The 22,640-nt window shown below is 35.9% G+C and overlaps 2 protein-coding genes across 2 annotated transcripts in view; one reads left to right on the top strand and one right to left on the bottom strand.

Moving 5' to 3' along the window:
• Nucleotides 1-2,650: 2,650 nt before the first annotated feature.
• On the top strand, nucleotides 2,651-19,479 carry LOC149080659 (phenazine biosynthesis-like domain-containing protein). Its single transcript, XM_089239845.1, has 9 exons — nucleotides 2,651-2,807; nucleotides 3,702-3,801; nucleotides 8,400-8,498; nucleotides 9,029-9,141; nucleotides 9,353-9,382; nucleotides 12,058-12,143; nucleotides 15,322-15,515; nucleotides 17,680-17,742; nucleotides 19,095-19,479. The coding sequence occupies exons 1-9, from the start codon at nucleotides 2,712-2,714 to the stop codon at nucleotides 19,202-19,204; spliced, it is 891 nt and encodes a 296-aa protein (XP_089095971.1). The 5' UTR covers nucleotides 2,651-2,711; the 3' UTR covers nucleotides 19,205-19,479.
• Nucleotides 19,480-19,562: 83 nt separating this feature from the next.
• The window catches only part of net (atonal bHLH transcription factor 8-like protein net), a 40,795-nt gene continuing 37,717 nt past the window's right edge, over nucleotides 19,563-22,640 (bottom strand). The window contains exon 2 of the mRNA XM_089239844.1: nucleotides 19,563-22,234. Coding sequence (XP_089095970.1) covers nucleotides 22,229-22,234 — 6 coding nt within the window. The 3' untranslated portion in view covers nucleotides 19,563-22,228. The remainder of the gene's footprint in view (nucleotides 22,235-22,640) is intronic.

Raw genomic sequence — 22,640 nt, 5'->3', positions numbered from 1 at the left:
CAAACCGAATAATTTGTTATTGTTTGTAAACCCAATTGTTCGCAAACCAAGGGTTGCCTGCAGAAGCGGATTAAAGCCGGTTGAGTCCCCAGGCGAAGAAAAAAATTTTGGGCCCCCCTTAAATTAGAAAAAGGTGTAAAGTTTGTGTTTTGCGGGGCCCTTCAGAAGTCGAGGGCCCGGTGCACCCGCCTTTAAACCCACCTCTGGTTCACTGTATTTTTAACTGCTCGAACTTTTCAAATAAAAATGGTCTGTTTTGGAACGAAATTTACTTAACTTGAATTCGCTGTATGTTCAGTGAAATAAAAATCATTTGCATAGCATTACGACAAAAATTGTGAACTTCCATCTCAGATACTTGTGATGTGTTATAATTATTATTAAATACAGCGAAACCCCTATTTTGTGGACACGAGCGGGACAAAAAATTCGTCCGTAAATAGGTATGACTGTTGATCAGGGGTTTGAAATGCATAGTTTTTTTAAGGGAAATTCTTATTTGGCCGTAAAAGAGGGGTGATCGTTAAGAAAAGTTGTACTGTACCTTCATATCGGCATCGGAACGTGGGGAGGGGGAGAATGTATATAGTCCTCCAATAATTTTATGAGGGGCGGTTAATGCTGATCTTCCCCAATTCATGAATACACAGTGAAATGCACATAATCCGTATTATTCGTGAAGTATACGTGAAGGGTGATTTTTATAGTAATTGTATTTTATTTCAAGAGTTTTTTATATACACTGTAATTATCAACTTTCTCTCTTGTTTCAGTAACCTACAGAAAAAAAAATTCGACTTTTATGGGCATCTTTTTATCAGCCACCTCGTTGGGCATTTTGCCTGTTCTGGCGTTGTATTTGCATTTCCTTTTTAATTAGAGTGACCATACGTTCTGTATTTCACGCAATGTTGGCCGTTCCGATTTTTCTTGTAAAAATGTTCCGTTTTTCTCGTATTTTCAACGAAGAAACTTGAATTTTTATTCTGATTGAAATCAGTGATTAAAATCATCTTCCAAACTCATAAATTATATTACGAAAATTACGACTATAAATAATAATATTCATCTCAAAATTTTTTGTCAAGTATAACGTTTCATTTCGTAGAATTAATCTCAATCCACTGTGATTCGCAGTAGTGCTTCATTTCTCGCCATTAGTGACTTTTTCAGTTATTTTAACAATACAGTAGTTGGCAACTTTGATTACTTTTGGCATGATTTTTGGTGGTAATTGGCAATGTCCCGTATTTTTATTTGAATTTCAATAAGTCAACCCTCGGTTGGTTTTCTGTGGTTCCCAACTTCGAGGCGCAAATGCGAGGCGATCTCCCTGTTAAAAAGTCTCGTCACAGAGAGCAATAAGCCTACGACGGTTCAATCAATCAATAATTACACTTCACCAGTCTCGTAGAAAGAAATTTCGTTCGGGGGGGAGGGGGAACCAAAGTGATAGAAGAATAGATTTTGTCTTATCCCACTGTTTATCGTACTTCTTTTTAAAGGTGTCAATTGTAATAGAATTCACGACCCGCGGAGGTAAGCTATTTCATTTATTAACAATCCTATTAGAGAAAAACCACAACCAGGAATTGTCCCTTAGTAAACGATATTGGTGTCCCCAGTTTAACGTACCAATTTTGCCCATAAAATCCCAGAGTTAAATGCATTTACGAAATTAACATATATAGTTATATAGAGATTGAGAAAGTTGCGCAAACTGGATCACGATATTTTAAATTTGATGTCAGTTTTTTTCACTGTATGCTACCTTTTCTCGAATCAAATGCTGAATGATTCTGAATCGATAAACTAGATTACTTGAGTTGACTTCATTTGTGTTAAACATACAATACAGTATTTTAGTATTTAGAGCTCTTTAACATTTTGTACTGTATTGCATTGAATCGACTGATTATATTCTGTCATTATAAGCAAGAAAATTAACTTCCAAAATTGTAAATTTTCTTTCTAAAAATGAATTTGGTTCGCGTTTTAAAAATTACTAAATCATGCAATCTTTTTTTTTAAATGATTTATTTATTTTTCGAGAAAAACAAGTTTCAAAAATCACGAAAGAATGCACGCAAGCAACCCTCCAGAATAAATAATTGGAAGAAAACCAACTAAAAAACAAATCACGATCTTCTGTTCGATTTATCTAATGCCTAGCATGTATCGTGCATGATATACGAATTTGTATATTGATCAAAGCAACTTTTCTTTTCGATAATAAATCATTCAAAACAAAATATTATGTAAAAATTACTTGATAGAATTCAGTCAAATAGTAAAGTTTACGTGTTTTCTCTCCAGCGTTTTTTTATACTTCAATAACAAATGTATATATATATATAATGAAAAGATGGTAACACGAAATAAGTTTTTGGAATTAATTTGCGAATAAGATTCTATTCACACTTCGATAGTTTACTTATAAAAAAAATAGTAATATATATCGAAGTGTGAACCGAATCTTTTCTACAAATTAACTCCAAAGATAGATTATAGAGTTCTTGATATTTATTTTTCTTATGGCGTCGAGCCAATTCTAATACATTTCAAGGTTGTTTCTAAGTATTACTTGGTCGACTTATCATAGAAGCTGGCGCTTCTCAATGGGATAATTTGATAAGAGGGAACATTTGCGTTCAGAGACATTACTAAGTACTGCCAGTGGATACAATACCATAGCATCAGTGAAAGAAAACATGTCTAAAACTTTACCTTTATACATAGTTGATGCATTTACGAAAACACCGTTTTGTGGAAACGGTGCGGCAGTATGTTTGGTCCCATTCGGTCAAGTAAGTGATTATATAATTGTAGAGAAAAAATATGATTTTTCTGATATATTCATTCTGATGAAATTTTGGTTGATAAATTAGAACGAAAAATAGAACTTTAAATGCATTAACTATCACTTTGGTAGAATAAATATGCATGGATTTTTGCATAGCAGTTTTGGATGAATTTTAAGTCGATAAAAAATCTGTAATTTAGTTCGGTTCTTTTAACTAATATATTGAAGAAAATGAACTGATTCATTTCAGATAATAGTATCAGAATAAGTTTACTGCACAACCAAATTTTCTACGGACCTTTTGCTCACCCTGTACTTAACTATATGAAATCAATAGGCCTTCTGAATATTATGCCGACGTGAACAAGAAAAAAAGAGACATTTCTCTCCACCGGGACACGAACCCAGGACAGCTTGCATACCGTCAAGCAAGCGCAGTGACCATTATACCACAGAGACGATCCTATTTCCTTAAAACATGCACAGTAGCGTTACTTGCTGAGTATAGACATTGGAACCTCTTTTTAACTTCAGCTAATGGCCTCCAGGTGGCGGCAGAAGAGAAGGATGGTGAATTTTTGCTCTTCTAAGGTACATGAACCCACATTCATAAACACCACATGAACACCGCATTCCCAGTGGACAGAAATGACACTTTTTCCCTGTTCACCTTTGCATAATATCCAGAAAGCCTATTGATTTCATGTATTTTAGCTGAGCAAAAATTAACCATCCATCACTTAATTGTATAATTTGTTTCTTCAATCATTAGAATGGCAGTGAGCATGTGCATTAGGCTTCATCAAATTATCCGAATCGAAGTGAAATGTGACAAAGAAAATCATGAAAGTCCATTGACGCTATTATAAAATTTGACATTTTTATTATATTTTTGCAGGAACTTCCATCTGAAACTATGCAGAAAATTGCTGCAGAGATGAATTTGTCCGAAACGGCGTTTGTCAGCCCTGCTGTGAAGGAAAGTAATTTCGAAAATGGTAATGGTAGTAAATTTTCAGTAATAGAAATAATGACAATTTTCAATTTCAACGCAAATTCAAAGATTTGAAGTTTGATATTTTAAATTTTGTTGAAAACTTTTTCTATTGTCTTTAAGTAACGATTGTTCATTTCGATATATTGTACATGAATTAATCAATTCCATAACTGATATCTTTGCTATTGAATTGTTGATTAAGTTTGCACACCCGACATTCTTCTTTCTCTATTTAGAAGTAAAATTTCATACATTCGTACCGTAGCCGGTCAATTTGTCGCAATCAACTTGTCGCGCTCAACTCGTCGCGCATCAATTTGTCGCAGTGCCAATTCGTCGCGGTACAAATTCGTCGCAGAGCCAATTCGTCGCGATACAAATTCGTCGCGGTACAAATTCGTCGCGATACAAATTCGTCGCGGTACAAATTCGTCGCAGAGCCAATTCGTCGCGGTACAAATTCGTCGCAGAGCCAATTCGTCGCGGTACAAATTCGTCGCAGTGACAATTTGTCGTGTAACCAATTCGTCGGGACGTCAATTTATCGCAGAGTCAACTCGTCACGCGATCTGTATGTAGGTTTTTTTGTCTCATACGTGAAAAAATAAACATGAAGAAAAGTTTTTTTCCATCAAGAAATGCACGCAGTTTACTAAATTTTTTTTTTTGTCATTTCGAAAAAAATCATCGAAATTAAAATTACAATTGATATTAATGTTTTATTATTTAATTATTGTAAATGTTAAAAAAATCATTTTTTCTATGATAAAATTTTAAAATTCTGTAAAAAAATGTCGGTGTTTATGATATTCCCCAAATTACAGTACAGCGGAGGCTGTCTTTAAGTGTAAACTTGTATCTGTCCCATGTGGAATCGAGACTCCCACCAACATTAACCACTACAGTATCTCCACAAGAACCTGAAATAATTAATAATTTAATTTAATTAATATTTCATTTTCACCGGATAAGCCACACTTGTCGCTTTCTCTCGAGATTTGCATTACTCGTAGCGAGGGGAGTTGGGGCGCACACCGAGATGATAAATTGCGATCACATACATTTTCAAAATTTAATTTGCACCGGATAAGTTGCTCAAGTTAAAAACTCAAAAAATCCAACCAATAAAGTTCATAGGTTACATTCGAGCAAATGCAACCGATAATCTTATTGGTTGAATTTTTCAAGTTTTATAAAAGGACTTTTAGAACACTTTCATAGTGTAATGCTAGCCTTAGATATATTGTCGGTAAAAAATTCCTCAAAGATGTATTCCCTACATGGCAGATACATATTCAATAGTGAATTAGGGCCATTCAAGTATTACGTGAGCAGATTTTCAGCCATTTTTGACCCCCTCCCCCTTGTCAGCAAAAATCAGCAAAACACACATCCCCTCCCCCGTCAGCAAAATTTCACCAGAAGCTTAGAATATTTCATATCTTCAAAAAGGGGTGGTTGATGACGTAAGCGACCTTCAACCCCCCCCCCCGCCATCAAAAGTCAACAAATCCGAAACTCCCTCCCCGATCCTGACGTAATACTTAAATGACCCCTTAGGCAAATTGTGCTTTGGGATGGGCATTGATCCTAATTTATCATCTTGGTGTGTTCCCGCAACACCCCTCGCTGCGAGAAATGGAGATCCCGCCAGAAAGCGGGAGTGCGGCTTATACGGTGAAAATTTAATTTTGAAAATTTATTTTATCGTAATTTATCATCTTGGTGTGTTCGCCCAACGCCACTCGCTGTGAGAAATGGAGATCCCGCCAGAAAGCGGGAGTGCGGCTTATACGGTGAAAATTTAATTTTGAAAATTTATTTTATCGTAATTTATCATCTTGGTGTGTTCGCCCAACGCCACTCGCTGCGAGAAATGGAGATCCCGCCAGAAAGCGGGAGTGCGGCTTATACGGTGAAAATTTAATTTTGAAAATTTATTTTATCGTAATTTATCATCTTGGTGTGTTCGCCCAACGCCACTCGCTGTGAGAAATGGAGATCCCGCCAGAAAGCGGGAGTGCGGCTTATACGGTGAAAATTTAATTTTGAAAATTTATTTTATCGTAATTTATCATCTTGGTGTGTTCGCCCAACGCCACTCGCTGCGAGAAATGGAGATCCCGCCAGAAAGCGGGAGTGCGGCTTATACGGTGAAAATTTAATTTTGAAAATTTATTTTATCGTAATTTATCATCTTGGTGTGTTCGCCCAACGCCACTCGCTGTGAGAAATGGAGTTCCCGCCAGAAAGCGGGAGTGCGGCTTATACGGTGAAAATTTAATTTTGAAAATTTATTTTATCGTAATTTATCATCTTGGTGTGTTCGCCCAACGCCCCTCGCTGCGAGAAATGGAGATCCCGCCAGAAAGCGGGAGTGCGGCTTATACGGTGAAAATTTAATTTTGAAAATTTATTTGATCGGCGTACTGACTCTGCGACAAATTTGTACCGCGACGAACTGATTCTGCGACAAATTCGTACCGCGACGAACTGATTCTGCGACAAATTTGTACCGCGACGAACTGACTCTGCGACAAATTTGTACCGCGACGAAATGAGTCTGCGACAAATTTTCACCGCGACGAACTGACTCTGCGACAAATTTGTACCGCGACGAACTGACTCTGCGACAAATTTGTACCGCGACGAGTTTGTAGCACGACGAATTGACGCTGCGACAAATTGATTGCGACGAATTGTCGTGCGACAAGTTGATCGCGACGAATTGACCTAGACCCCATTCGTACACATTATGTTTCATTAGAAATTTGTTAACGATCGTTAAAAGATACAAAATCATATTTTTTTATCGTTCAATTTGAATCACAGTCACATTATGCATAGTTGGAAATGGGTTATCCTGAGTGGGTTCTGAAGCTCAAAGCTGGCAACTCAGTATCTAAGCTCCATCAAATCACAGGTTTGCGTTTGATAGAATGTGTTGAAAGACATAGATAATAATATTCAGTTTTGGTTATGTGCGAGCCGTATCTTCGTGAACCTAAAATTACGCTATTAAATATACAACGTAATAACAATGCAATGCTATATAGAAACGACGAAGCTAAATACAGTCAAATGTTTCTAGTAATACACAGCTTTATAAACTGTATTGACTAAGGTTTAATACATATTATTCGTAAAATATATGTGGCTGTAAATAAATATTTACCACAATGATATTTTATAAACATATCTATATAATTTTTTTAATGAATAAGATACTGAGAATCAATATGTTCTAGAAAATGTGTATGTAAGTGGATTGTACTTTTTTTAATAGAGATATGGTGATGCAACTGATACATAAACTGATGCATAAAAATGACTTGGGGGCCGTTCAAGTATTACGTCAGCAAATTTTCAGCCATTTTTGTCAGCAAAATTCTGACCCCCTTCCCCACTTTGTCAGTAAAACCTCCTAAAGCATACTGGTGGGATCAGAAACATACGCGGAAGGCATAGGGAACTCGTGCGCCTCCCCCCATGGGCGGAGATGGGGGGGGGGAAGCCCCCAGCGTCAAAGGTGAAGTTGACTGATCTAATGTATATATGCATATATGAATTGACATCATCATCATCGTGCCCCCCCCAGAAAAAAATGACCGTGCCGCCCCCCCCAGACTTTCCTTCAAGTCTATCTCCCCCTATGCTCCCCCAGACGAAAAAAAAAATATTTTTTCAATATAAAAAACATTAAAAAAAAAAATTAAAATTTCGAAAGAAAATACCTTTATATGTTATTATAATCGATTTCTGTTAATTTCAATGCTATTTGAAGGGTAAGAACTCAAAATTTCTCTTTCAGAAATTCATTGCGACCCACCCTTTACGCCATATATGGTAAACCCTTGACCCGCGGACCAAATGTGGCCCTGAAGATTATCTGATGTGGCTTGCCCCCCTCAAACCCAATTTTGTAAAAATGAACTAAACGGCACATTTTTACAGATCGCTTAAATGACCCGTGGCACAATTCCAGAGCATTTAAGTGGCCCATGGCACATTCTCAGATCACTGAAGTAGGCCCGTGGGGCATTCAAAGATCACTTAAGTAACCCGCGACACAGTTCCAGAATACTTAAATGATCCGTGGCAAATTTAGAGATTACTTGAGTGACACGTAGCACAATTTTAGAGCACTTAAGTGGCCCCCAGTGTGGTTCTACTTCACTCAAGTTATCCGCGGAACATTCCCTGATTAATTAAGTGATCCGTGGCATAATTACGGATTACTTGAGTGATGCGCTGCCAGTTCCCCAGCACTTAAGCGGCCCGGACACATTTCCTGAGTACTTGAAGGATCCGTGAAACATTTAGAGATCGCTGAAGTGGCTCTGTAAGGGATTTATGATTAGGAAGAATGTTGGTTCAGGTGCCCATAAACTAGCGAAAGTTTTTTCTCGTTTTAGGCGCACCGAGTAAGATGCCATTAAGAATATTTCATATTTTCATAAAGGGTGGTTGATGACGTAAGCATCATCCAAACCCCCCTCCCCCCCTTGTTATCAAAAGTCAGCAAATCGGGAACCCCCTTCCCCCATCGATGCTGACGTAATACTTGAATGACCCCTTATTGTTTTTTCCTTTTTCAAGGATCGCAATATTTTTTAAGATGGTTCACTCCAACATGTGAAGTAGCACTGTGTGGGCACGCAACTCTTGCAACCGCATCAGTTCTGATAAATGTTTGTGGTAAGTTTTGATTGTAATGCTATAGTATTCGTTTTTGTTTCGAATCCCTATTCCGGCATGATTGTCTTTGTTAAGTCGTTTGTAATTAAGTTTAAATCTTAGTTCTCTGCGCAATTGAGTCAGATACATGCAAATAACCATGACAAAATAACATTGCTTAGCAGGTTTTTTTCTTGTACTGTAGAGAAGTTCAAATACCACATACCAATTCAATATACAGTCGAATCCCGTTTTAACGAATACCGTTACAGCGAAAATCTCGTTTTAACGAACACTTTTCTAATCCCCCAAATAAGTTTACTTAGGAACAATGCTAGGTAACTTGGAATTCCTTTATAACGAAATTTCGTTATAACGAAGTGATTACTCCGGTCTCTTGACGTTCGTTACAACGGGATTCGACTGTATATAAATTAGGTTTTTTCACTCTTTATTACCAACTTTTTTAAACAAGATCCAATTTTGAATCTTCATGTATTGGGAAATATGATCGAAACACGACATTTGATTAACCTACCTTCACGATTTAGGTAACCAATCAAACTGCTTGAAATTTTCGACAAAAAGTGGAAAACTTCAGTCAAAGAAACTTGAAAATGGCAAAATTTCGATTGATTTGCCAGCTTATGAATCAAAAAAAGTGGTAAGAATTATGCTTTTTTATAATCGCTTTTCCGTTATATCATACATGAATCTTAAGTAAATATGAAATTTACTTTAAAATTGGACAGAATTTATGAACGTTTTTGTACTAGTTAGTCACTATGTTCGAAGAAAATACGTGAAAGATATATATTATACGTATCGATGCAATTTTTGCATGGAAGTGAACAGATCTACTTTTCTCGTTTCAGGACCCCAAAGAGTTTTCAGACATCATCTCGGTAAGTATGCTTCCATCTTCAACATTATACCAGTACGAAACGACAGTTGATTCAAATATTTCAAATTAATATAAAAAATGTGAGCAATTACGTAATTCTGAACGTTACGTTTCAAAGTAAAAGTTCTATATTCCAGACATACAGGGAGTCTGAAACGAATAAAAATTTTATGGTTGATACAATTTTGCTGAAAAAACAGGTTAGGCAGTGTCGGACACTGCAGCAGTGGTATTCGTGAAAACATCAATCGTTTATAGTAAATTCCAATTGTAATTTTTTATAATAATAATCGATGCCTACATCAGGCATCGATTTCAAAGACGTTTTCACGTCAAAGAATGTTTTTAAAGTAGTTTTCGGCCCCGTTGCAAGTCCAATTTCGGCCCCTCGCCACCGCATCGGGCATGCCGAGTGGATCCAATGAATCTGAGTCGACCTCCATTGCGCTGTCCATTTCATTAGCAACAAAATATACAGCCATATTTGATCAAGTCTCGCCACAGAGAGCAACAGTCCTACAAACAGTACAAATATTCAGTCACTATACATCACTCACTTCACTTCTAAGATATAGATGGCAGCACTGAAAAATCATACACAACACTAGATACGCACTCAGACTGTTAGGTACACGCACTTACACTTCCGGCACAACTCACTAGGTAGTAAATCGCCTATGGCAATAGACCTGAGTTGTGCTCGGTTTGAAAAAAAGAAAAGAAAAAAAAAGCCATATTTGATCGCCGCTGTGGTGGTCGAGTGGTCATAGTGACGGACTCGCATCGCGGGGACTCGGGTTCGAGCTCCACCGTCGCCACAGTGGTGGTCGGCTGAAGTTGGTTTTCTGTGTTTCCCAACTTCGAGGCGCAAATGCAAGCTGATCTCCCCGTTAAAAAGTCTCGCAACAGAGAGCAACAACACTACAAATGTTCAATAATTACACTTCACTCACAATTTGAAATATAGATGGCAGCACTAATTCACGCACAACACCATATACACACTCAGACTGTTAGGTACACACACTCATGCTTCCGGCACAACTCAATCGGTAGTAAATTGCCTATGGCGATGGATCGGAGTTGTGCTCGGTTTGAAAGAAAAAGCCCCGTTAGATGCCGCCGGAGTTGACCGTGCGCGCTTGCGTTGCCTACATTCACGGCAGTACTGCGCGTTGTTCTTGGGTTCGGGCCAGCCTTTTCGGTGTCATTCTCTTGGTCATTTCTTGTTCTACGCATTCGTGTCCGATTTTTCTTTTTTTTGGTTGCACTTTGCACTGATATATTGCTACATTTTGAAAAAATCCGGAAATGTTAACACTTTTTTAAAATAGATAGCTTTGTAACTTTTCAAGCGTTTAAGATACAAACTCAAACCTCAAAACAGCACAGAGTTCACAGCACATATACTCCTCTTCAGAATAACAATTGATTCACTGTGATTGAATAAGGAGTTTCTGATATATGGTCCCGTTTATAGACACGTATGGAATCCGAAAACTCGAAAATCGTTGGTTCACTTTGCGCGTGCGCAGTTCCTGAGGTCAGACTGCCACAAATATCAAAATAATACAAGCACAAATTTTTATTTTTGTTCTTTAAAATGAGACAAGATGGCATCGCTATGTCTATTTTTGATGGAATTATTGACTTTTGAAATCAGTTCGACAAAAACTGTCGCTCATTTGGACGCGATTGCATCCCCACACCCGGCATCAATTTTAAAAAGACGTTCTCTCACGTCAGAAAAATATCAGCAATAAGAGAAAAATTGAGCAGCGATAGTTTCACTCTCCAGTAAAATGAGAGAGTCGGTAGAAATTTAGAAAATTTAGAAAACTGCATTTGTGTACCGTTCCCAATAAAAAAAAATATGTTCAATTAAATAAAATTCACGCATTTCTTGATTATACCAAAAGAAATTCATTCCGTAACATTTATATGGAAATTCTTCGAGATATCGATGATTGAAATGATTAATTTTTGCAACTTTTCACGTACTAAAATAAATTGATGACTAAAGTCAAGAAAAGAAACTTTCACATTTTATTTCAGACCAACTACGGGTGCATTCGCAAGGAGTTGCGTGACGAAATCATTTAAATTCTCATATCTCAGAAAGTATTCAGAATCTATCATCGTTTTTGATGTCTGCATGTAGATCTCGTTAAGGCAGATCTGATGATGCCACTCCGGTTTTAATACTTGTTTTGGTCTGGACACCAGGCTCGTGGCCCGCTTTCGTAACGAAATTGTTTTACGCTATATATCGCGAGATACCGATGATACCAATTTCATTATGCTAATACCTACCACGCAAAGGTAGGCACAAAAAACGTATTCACGTCAAAACTGGCGGCCGTGTCTGCGACACAGCCTACCCTAATTTTTTTTTGGCTGATTTTCTTTGATGTTCAGTTCTTTTTTTTTTTAATTTCTTTCATTTCAATTTTAGCATCAACCACAGCATTTTTATTCCATTGAACACCCTTTAGAGTGGAGGATTTAATTGATTAGTAATGCATGAAAAAATTAAAGTTTTATCATGAAGAAGATGAAATTGGTTAACTATTTAATAAAGATACATGACGATATGGAATGAGTATGCCGTAAAATATATAATATGGCATTCATAGTTCTTTTCTAAATTGTTATTCTTTTGACCTCAAATTTCAGTTTGTTTCGGGAAAAATACCTATAGACGAAGTATCAATTTCTGAATCAAAGAAACTCGTGATTAGATTAAGTGACACTCTCACGAGGTAAGCACATATTAGAAAATGACTTAACCTTTCAAGCGGTTTTTAAAATTTTCCTGATCCGCATTATAGCTGTCACATTTGAAATTGCGAAACCTGCGCAAATTGTCATCTATTTTTAAGAAGAATTTTTTTTTTTTCCGATTGCGAGCTGATAACTGCTCTCCCCCCCCCCCCAAACAAGAAAATTTACTCCACACATCGCTTTTATTTCCCTCACTATGATACAAAACCACCTGCCATGACGTGTGTGGCTTTCTGTAGGAAGAGAAATACTTTTTTTTTGGGAAAAATATTTTTGTATTATTTTATACTGAGTGTATATTTTTTATAGTGCTGAAAGAAAGGGAAAAAACACACAAATCTCTTTTTTTCTCGGATTATTTAACCTTGAACAAGAGCTGATTCCACCAATAGGCAGTTGATTGGTTGGGAGAAGATGGAAAATGTGCTTTACGGTAAAAGTACCTTCAACGCGCTTTTAGAAGACGAAATTTTCTTTGTGTCGGAAATAAAGCAGATCAAGTTCGACGAGATATCTCGGGATTGCCGCTGACAGGGTTAAAAGAAGATACGATGTATCTGCGAATAATATAAAGTCGAGTCACATAATTTGACCACCAACTTATATCCAGATAAATGGTTTTATGCAGTCCGGGCCACAGAAGGGTAGTCTGAAAGTGACGCAATAAGATGCTTGAAAGTTGTTAGATATAAACAGACCGCAGTCTATTCAGTAGCTGCTGGAAAGTGCAAGTCGGTATATATATATATATATATATATATATATATATATATAGAGAGAGAGAGAGAGAAAAGAGAGAACACAACGATAAAAAATCGAGTTGGTCTAGATGTGCTCGATTGGGGTTCTGGAGAATCGGAGGACAAGAGAAGTATTCATAGACGTTTTGGTCATGCTCCTTCTTCAATTTTTCAGATATTTCAGGTTCACCGGGTCTGTTGTGTTATCGTTCTTGAATATTCCCTGCAACACAGGAAAGACAGTAAACATTTATTGAGGTACCTGATCTATAAGGATGAATTAATAATTATTACGGTTGAAAATAGGTTCCAGACGTATCAATGAACCTAGACTATGCCACAATAACATTTTGCATACTGCTACCATCAACTTGTATTGCTCTAGCAATGGTTACAGAGTCCTGTTCTCGGATCATCGTTTCCAGGCGCAAGAACAGCCATCCATTTCACATGGCATAGACTGCGACTCATATAAGGAGAGGTAACCCTATACTAATCTGAAGCTCCAAAGCAGAATAGGCTGAGATGTACGTCGCAGAACAATTAGTGATATTGCAGAAGAATCTGGAAGAATTTTAAGAAAGGTGTAGGAAACACTATTATGGGAATTTTTACCACAGAATATTTCCAGTCAGCCGAGGGCTCGTTGCAGAATAATACAAAACATTCTGCTTTGGGGATCTGAAGAAGCCCCATGTTGGTATTGTCTTGCAAATTAAACTTATTTGTACCGAAGCAACCTCGTTTCCATGTTTGCAGTGACTATCCGTATGCTCTTGAGTTGGTGCACCATACAAAACAAGGTTCGCAACACTGATAATCTGACTTCAGACCAGCGTTTCTCTAACTTTTGTCATCCGGGGCTCTCTTGTCATGACAACGTTTATACGCGGCTTCCCAGAATATTCCAGAAGAAAAAGAACCACTTTTCAAAGCACTAAACAGGCATACATCAATTGCTCACCACGATATCCTTGACAAAGGTTGGCGATGCACACTTTGAGAACCGCTACTTTAGAAAAAAGTCTGGTAAGTCTATAGTTTATTCCTGACTATAGATTATGCAAATGCAAGAATGGTGTGTCGGTTAGCCCTCACATATCATCTCAGCCGATGTTCGCCTCTCGCACCAATGACATTTAGTGCTCTGTTGTCTTTACTTAAGTTAATCGCAGTGGTATTATTTGTATAGTTACGGTACGACACCAACACGCGAATATGTGGTGTTTAATATATATAAATATGTATATAATATATACTACCCACTGTATATTTTTGGTGTATTTGATAAACTGCCCAGTTTCAAACATACTGTGATGCTTGGCTGGAAAACTGCCAGTCGTCTATTTTTTTAAATCCGATAAATAACTTGTTTTACTTTACGCGTGACAGTAACGACGGTTTTTATTTTCAGAATGCATATGATACGCGTGGCAAATGTGACAATCATAAACTATGCATAATCGCCAAGCTTTTCGTAAGTTTGATAAATTTCCCTAAATTAATCACTTCTACCGGCGATTATGCATAATTACCCAAGCGTCGCATCGTTGGTAAACATATAAATCGTACTATATGATAGTCTATACCAGCGGTTCTCAACCTTTTTGTATATAATGTTTATGACGGACCTCTGTAGACCTCTTTTTTTTTATTGATCTATCAAATTTACTGATTTATTTCATTTTCCTCGAGTCACCGCGGAGCCCTTGGCAAGTGCACACGGATCCCCAAGGGTTCCGCGGAGCACCGGTTGAGAACCGAATTCATACATGTATTGTATCAGTACACTGGGGTCCGACTATATTAACCACCATAGGCGTACGCAGAATTTTCTCGAGGGGGGATTTTTCAGATTTTTTTCCTTCTAGGGGGGGGGGGGGTTTACGTTTTTTCCTGTAAAGTAACACTATAATCTTGGCTCAAGGGATGAGCGCCATGTTAACCACAATTGTACGCCAATGTTAACCACACATACTAGACTTATTTGGAATTTTTTTCATATTTATTAAATTCACAAATTACACTAGGGCAGGGGTTCTCAAACTGTGCGCCAGTTATTATGTATAATAACCGATTTATATATATCACATTTACCGTAACACTTACATCCCACCTTATATTCGGATTAAGACCGTTCGCAACTATTGCCTTATTTCATTAGCGACACATAGTTGGCGTCAAAAATAGGAGGTGGCTATAATAATGTGACTCGAAATCGTACATAATATTACCACGCTTTTTTATCTGCAACGTCATCATATTCGATTTGTTTTCAAAAATTGATTTAAAACGCAACCAATAGCCGGTTTCATTATTAGGGCGTTTGTTGATTCTATCACAGAATTTTCAATAAACGCTGCATCGCCTTAAATTGGAATTGAAAGAGAAAAATCATTTCGTTTTATATTTTTAGGCAACATCTCGAGGAAATAAAACCCGATTATGGGAAACTTCTATCTGTGAAGAATGATCATCAGGTTATTGCTGTCGTCGTCACTTTACGAGGTTCCGTAGATCCAGCTTGCGTTAGTGCAGATGGTGAAGCTTACGATTTTATTTCCAGAAACTTTGCTCCGTGGCTGGGTGTCAACGAGGATCCTGTAACAGGTTAGACTAGCGTTTCTCAACTTATGGTCCGTGACGATCGCATAGGTCAGGGGTTCTTAACCTATAGGTCGCGACTCAAACTTGAGTCGCAGTGGTTTCCGAGATGGGTCGTATAAACCCACTGAGTATTCTCAGAAATCACGACGGAAACTTTAATCGCAAAGTCTTTCTAAAATAAATCGTACAAAACTATTTGCCGCCAGTGGTTTGAGCTATGGGTCACGTTCCACACATGATTCTCAATGGATTCCAAAATGGGTCGTACAAAACCTCTTAAAGCCAGGGATTCTCGAGCTATGGGTCACAACCGAAAATTGATTCCCAGTGGGACTCGAGATGGGGTGTAAAAACCCTCTTGCAGCCGACCGAGTATTCTTGAGCGCATGGTCATGACGAAAATTTTATAGGTCATAAAAATCTACTTGCAGCCAGGGATTCTTCAGTTATGAGTCGCGACCAAAACTTTATTCGCAGGGGCTTCCTAGATGAGCCGTACAGACCCTCATATAGCCAACAATTCGTGAGCTATGGGTCACGAATCAGAACTTGATTTGCAGAGGCATCCGAGATGAGTCATTCGAATCCGCTTGCAGCCTGTTATATAAATGTATTTTTACTTATGCTGCTGGTTTCACACATTTCGAAAAACATAGTCCCATGGGTCACGAAGCTGATCTTGTTGTTGATTTTGGGTCACGGCTAAGAAAGGTTAAGAACCCCTGGCATAGATAGACTTCAGGTAGACTTGATAATTCGATTATTAATTGAATGAAAAATTATTCAATTGTTATATAATTTATATTTGGCACTATATGGGTTCAAATAAATACACTACCATATGAATTCAATTAAAAATAGTATCTTCGTACTTAGGTTCACCCACCATACCTTATCAAGGAAAATGCGATCCTAAATAGAGAATATCACTGATTGTGGCCAAAAGATGCAATTTGTGACGAATTTGTTAATTATTGCAAAAATGAATGATAGGTGGGGAAATAAAGAGCTACTACAAATCACAGTAAACAAAAATACATTTGACGAAACAAAATTCAAATAGATGACCATATTTTATTGGGAAAAATCAGGGGAACTGGGATCTCTTAAATACTGTAAAATACGAGACATCGCCAATTATCAGCAAAAACTTTGCCATAAGTCCGCAAAATCCTTATTTGTAGTTAAAATCACCAAAAAAATTAAGGAAAAAGCGTTAAACCTGAAAAATACGTAAGATGAATATTTGTGTTTATAGCCATAATTATCATAATAATAAATTGTGAAAACGCTGTTTATTTATGATTTAGTAAATATTAAAAATTTAACTAAGACTCGTTGAAAAAACTGGACAGATGAAAAATACAATACAGAACAACGAAAAATACTGGAATGTTCCGTAATACGGGACAAAAGAGGTCGTCGAATTGCTTCATAAATTTTACTGAGCCTTGATTTGTTATAATTACTGAAGTCGTAATACACAGTGTTTTCATAATAAAATTATATTATGATAATTACGGCAAAAATTTTAAATATATTTATCTTTGACATTCATCAAGTTCAACGTTTTTTCCGCAATTTTTCATAAATTTTAATTACCATCGGTAATTGTGCCTGCTTTTAGCAATGTTTTTTGATGACAATTGGTAATATTCCGTATTTTACTGATTATTATTTAAGATTCCAGTCTTTACGGGTCACTCGTACACACGTACACACATGCTCTAGGTCATTCTTTTGGTCATTCAAATGCTTGCACGCACTATAGGTCACTCACTGACTTGGTCATTCGCTCTGTAGGTCATTCTTTTGATCATTCACATGTTTGCTCATGCTTCAAGTCACCTAATCACTTACTCACGTGCGTGCAAATTCTCTAGTTCGCGTTTTTGTTCACTCACTGACCTGGTCCCTAGCAGATACGGATTTATTGAGATTTATAAAAATTTTGCCGCCATTCTCCATTCTAATAATTTTCTTGGGCACACTCATTCCTTAAATTCACCGCCCCTCTGAACTTGCTGTCCTGGGCCATATCCCGCTCAGTCCCCCCCCCCCTAAATGCGCCACTGTCCACATATTCAATAAAAGAGTTATCAGTAAATGTTTTGATTTGGTTTCACTATTTTTCAACCATTCATTTTATTGATTATTAATGTTTCAGGATCTGCTCATTCGGTTTTAGGTCCGTACTGGTCGAAAATACTGAAAAAAGACAAATTATTTGGTAAGCGTTCTTATAAGAGTACAATTTTATCAATAATATTAAACGAAATAACAAAGCAAGGATTCGCATTAGTAGAGTGGTAGTTGTATTTAGTAGAGTGATTAGAGAACTAGCCTCTAACTGTGCAGGTCTGGGTTCGAATCCCGGTTCGGGCATGCATCATAGGCGGAAATTGACTTGGAAGTCTGGGGGGGGGGCAAGGTCATTATTGCTGGGGGGGGCCACGATGATGATGATGTCAGCTCATATATACATTAGATCAGTTGCCCCCCGCACGCCCCCCCCCCCGTATCTCCGCCCATGGCATGCATGTTTACTAACGCTAACGAGCAGAGCCGCCCTTGGCAGACGCGAGGCCCGGTTCGTCAATAATTTCGGGACACGATTTTATATATTCTGTGGGAAAGGGGGAATCGGCACATCCTAAAATTCATACATTATGAAAAAATATATGCAGCAATGTGAAAATTTTCCATACAAAAATATAGACACAATTATGTAAATTTGAAGGAACAAAAAAATAGAATGAAAATTTGTTACAAAATTTTTTTCATTTAATTAAAGAATATAGTTTCAAAACCAGTTAAAATTTATATCTAATGGAAGTTTCTTCCATTAGATATAAACTAACGTAATTCTAACTAACCGTCTGAGAACTAACGTAAATTCAGAATCGATGAATCAAAAATGAGAAAAATAATTAACAGAGATTGTCCCCCCCCCCCCGGTATCCATGAAAATTCAGAACAAATGAAAGAAATAATTCCAGACCTAATAAAAATTCAGAAAAAAAAAGAATAAAAATGAAAGAAATACATCCCCAAATTTCAGAATTGATCAAAAATTCAGAATTTAAACTACGGTTATCATAACCGTAAGTGTGAGCCTTATGCCTTATGTGACCGCACCTGTCGCACACCCATAAGTGCTGCTCAATCTTTTGATGGTGATGCATTCCACAATGCAATTGAATAACTCAAATTTTAGAATATCAGATATCTCTAAATGCGTTTTTTTCTTCAAATATATTACGAGATAAATTTCATAAAAAATAAAGAGGCACGACATTTTTTGATGGTATGGGGATCGTATAAAAAATTTACGTTTTTATATTCCCTCCTCCAATTATGGTAGTGTTTTTTCGCATCTGATCGGGAGTGGTCACTTGACTGTAGTTGCATAACTGTAGTTATTTCAGTTCGAAATGAACCGGTGGACCCAGTATGATATAGAAATAGATGATAGCAATTAAGATGTTCGCGAAAGTAATTTTTTTCAGAGATTCTATATAGATACTGAGTGTATGAGAAATTTTGTAAAATATATATAATAAGATTTTATTTTTATACTAGCGAGGCAATGTTCAGCTCGAGGAGGGGATGTGCAAGTGGAACTAAAAGAAGGAAGAGTCCTATTAGCCGGAGACACGTGTCTTGTTGTACAGGGTAGGATAACATTTTAAGCACAGCTGTGACTCACAAAAATGAAAAAGACATTGAAAGGAAACAACAGTTTAGAAAATGCTAGTAGAGAAAGAACATCTGTTTTGAGAACCGCTCATTCTCATCACAACGAATTGCATGTACAGCGATATACCATATTTCAAAAGCTGTACTAACATACATTCGTATCTATTTTTATATTTGAATGCAATAATTTTTTCTTTTTTATCTATTGATGCATATATATTTTTCAAAAGAATCGTGGAACGAAATAAAGCATTTATTATTGCACTTCGAAATTCTCGTGTAGTAATTTTCTGTTTATTCAATTTAAAATAATTTAATCACAAAATTATCATCGAAGAACAACACGGGAAATAGCATACTTAAAAAAAAGTACATTTTATTTACGAATCTTATTTCTCTTTTGTTTTTTTTTCTTCTACAAACAACATTTTGGCACTCACAGCCACAAATACTAAACTTCAGACAGTTACACAAACTATATTACAAGATAATGTTTTACGTAACGCATTCAATAAATCTATAACAAAAATATTGTCTTAGTACGTCCTCTGAGTACTACGCACGGGAAAAAAAGAGAAGAAAACGTGTGAAAAATGTAAAAGACTTGATGACATTTAAGAATATTTTGTTAAAGTTACAGTATACATTTTTTATTGCCATATTATCATTATTATTGTTCCAATAGTGATCTTATTTTTTTTTTTTTTACATTTTATTTAAAGGAAAACAAAAACCTTTACACATAATAATAGGTGTGCTTCATTTAAATTCATAAAATGTGATTAGAAAATTAAGCTTTAGCCGGATTAGCATGTAAATGGTTTTTTAATGAGAAATCAATGTAATAGAAAACATACAAAAAGTGACTATTGTTGTAATCGTAATCGAATTCTTAATCTATCTGAATATCGATTTTTTGGGATGATTAAAATCTTTCACGCTGTACCAAATGTTCACTTAATATATTGAGGAATATGAAATTACTATTTGAATTCAGGCACGAATCTTTCATTTAAGTATAATATATGCAAGCTTAACTAAGATAAACAACCGAAGGCGATCAAACAGCCATTGGTATCTTTTCGTTGTTATGACTTTGGAAGGATGAAACGTTTTCTTAATTGATTCTTATTTTTTAATCGAAACCCTGTTTCCTTCTTCCCGTATCACAATTTTAATTCTCGAAATTATTTGAAAAATTGTCGAGACAATTTCCCCGAGTAAATAATTCCTCAATTTCAATTATACGAGGAAACGGAGTACCTCGAGTAAGTCCTCATATGAAAAATAAAGTGCAAATATACATTATTATACACATTTACTTGTCCAATCCTTGTCATATATTCTTGTTTATATATATATATATCCGTTCGCAATGCAGTAACTGAACGTAACGTCCTACGAAATAAAACATTAAAAATAAGAAAATCTGATATAGAAAATATGTCTCAATTTTTTTCTACGTCTCTTTAAAGTGATAGTTAAATTAAATATTCGTGTAATATGGCGTCATAATTCTGTTGGGTAATATAATTATTTTGTCAAGAATGTCACAGAATAAATGTCAAGAAAGTGTTTTCTTTTTGTTTCAATTTACATCACCGAGAGTAACACCAAATAAGGCTATATATATATATCATAGCTGGTTTTGCATTTCGAAAACCTTCAAATATATATTTTTTGAAATACATTTTAACATATACATCACTTTAAATGACGAACGAATATCATAATAATGGATATTTTTGATCGGTAGTTTTTGGGAGATTGTGATCGTTATATAATCCCAGACGTTCCACATCACTTGCCGATCTTACTCATTATTCATATAAGTCACAATCTTAAAAAATTTACATTATCTACTAAATATATATCTCACACATTCCCTACAATCGTCTGGCTTTATAATGGTAGAAAACACCAACGTGATTTAAAAACTCCGGTCATATTTCCTCATTAGCAGATATTTTTCCTCGCCGTATGAAAATTTCCCAACTTCCTAATGATTTTTCGATGAATTTATGGAAAAAAAGCGATGTTGTGTTCCATGGAATATTTCTTTGAGCTCTAATATAGTAATAAAACTTATTGCTTTGCACTTCATAAAGATGAGTCGGAGATGCAAATCTTAAATGACACGCGTTAGCACCACACAATGCTGAAAATAATTCGGTTAAAAAATTCGATTCCTATATTTAAAAATGGCTCGAAGAAAGAGTTTGACAAGAGATCAGAAAAATGACACTTATTTTGACCTGAAAACGCACAAATCCGTTGTTTTCAGATAATTTTTTTTTTCAAAATTAAAATCTAAAAATTATAATAAAAAATTAACACTCTAAGTTACACAGTAGTTTTTTTAGGAACTTTAAATCATGCCACTAGATCAAACCTGAAACATTACTAAAAGCGTCGCTACAATATGCGTATGCCTAAATCAAGAACGCATTGAATATTTAGCTACGTGGACGTATATGTTCGTTAAAAGAGTTCAAGAATCCAATTAATAGTTTCCTTGTAACGTAGAATTATTCATCCTAGCTTTCTATTTTGTTTATTATTATTATTATTATTTATTTTTATTTTTGTAAAAACTCTTTCAGTCATGAGGTTCATCAGGTACATACATTAATGTACAAACATCAAAACGTGAATTTTTCTGTGTACACAAAACACACAATACCAACAATATGTAACATAGAACTCGTTCGATGCATATGCTTCTAATTAAATACTGAAGAAAATTTTTCTGCTATCACAAATACAATGGTACATACATTAATCACAATGTGACAAAGTAAAATAAACTTCTGTGCAAAGATCTTTCCAAACGCTTCAGACATTACTGGAAGCTTTGTCTTTTTCTCCGTGACGAGCGTGTTTTTATTTATTTTTTGAAAGAAACGAGGAGGCAATCGTTGTTAAATGTTGTCGTTGTTGCTCACAGATCATCTGGAAGAACTATTTCTCTCAAAACAAAAGCTCCAGTCTGGAATTCCGTCGGTTTCGTTAGGAATTTACTCCTGAAAAAAAATGAGAAAAATGAAATTAAAATCTGACTAATTTAATTAGATGATATTTCCAATTAAACTAGACAATATTTTTGGATCAAGAAAATTGCAATTGAAAATTCAAAACGCTGCGATAATTTGAAAGCAGCGACGAAAGGATTCTCGATAAAGAACATTATTCATATTAGAATTAACAGCAGCAAAGTATCGGACTACCTCTCTCGTCACTTTTCTATAAAATGGTACTGGAATGAAAAATTCAGAAATTTATAACATTTTTTGATAAAAAGCTTCTCAAAACGGTGAAAACAAAAATTAATTTTTTACTGCTTATGTCATTTTGTATGAAAAAGTCATTTTTATGTCGAATTCTAAGCGAAATCCATGTAATATTCGAAACACGATTGCAGAAAAATCT

This window comes from Pholcus phalangioides, unplaced genomic scaffold (assembly GCF_987345545.1).
Source record: "Pholcus phalangioides strain wild (caught in Gottingen) unplaced genomic scaffold, Ppha-v1.0 ptg000011l_1, whole genome shotgun sequence".
In the NCBI taxonomy this organism is placed as follows: Eukaryota; Metazoa; Arthropoda; class Arachnida; order Araneae; family Pholcidae; genus Pholcus; species Pholcus phalangioides.
The sequence above is the reverse complement of the archived record's forward strand: the minus strand, read 5'-3'. Positions and strand labels throughout refer to the sequence as shown.

Bases quoted from the DNA above. Each gene is read 5' to 3' on its own strand.
- LOC149080659 (XM_089239845.1), top strand. From the start codon at position 2,712: ATGTCTAAAACTTTACCTTTATACATAGTTGATGCATTTACGAAAACA. The intron at 9,142-9,352 runs GTAAGAATTATG...TTCTCGTTTCAG, and splicing joins CTTATGAATCAAAAAAAGTG to GACCCCAAAGAGTTTTCAGA. The intron at 17,743-19,094 runs GTAAGCGTTCTT...TTTTTATACTAG, and splicing joins GAAAAAAGACAAATTATTTG to CGAGGCAATGTTCAGCTCGA.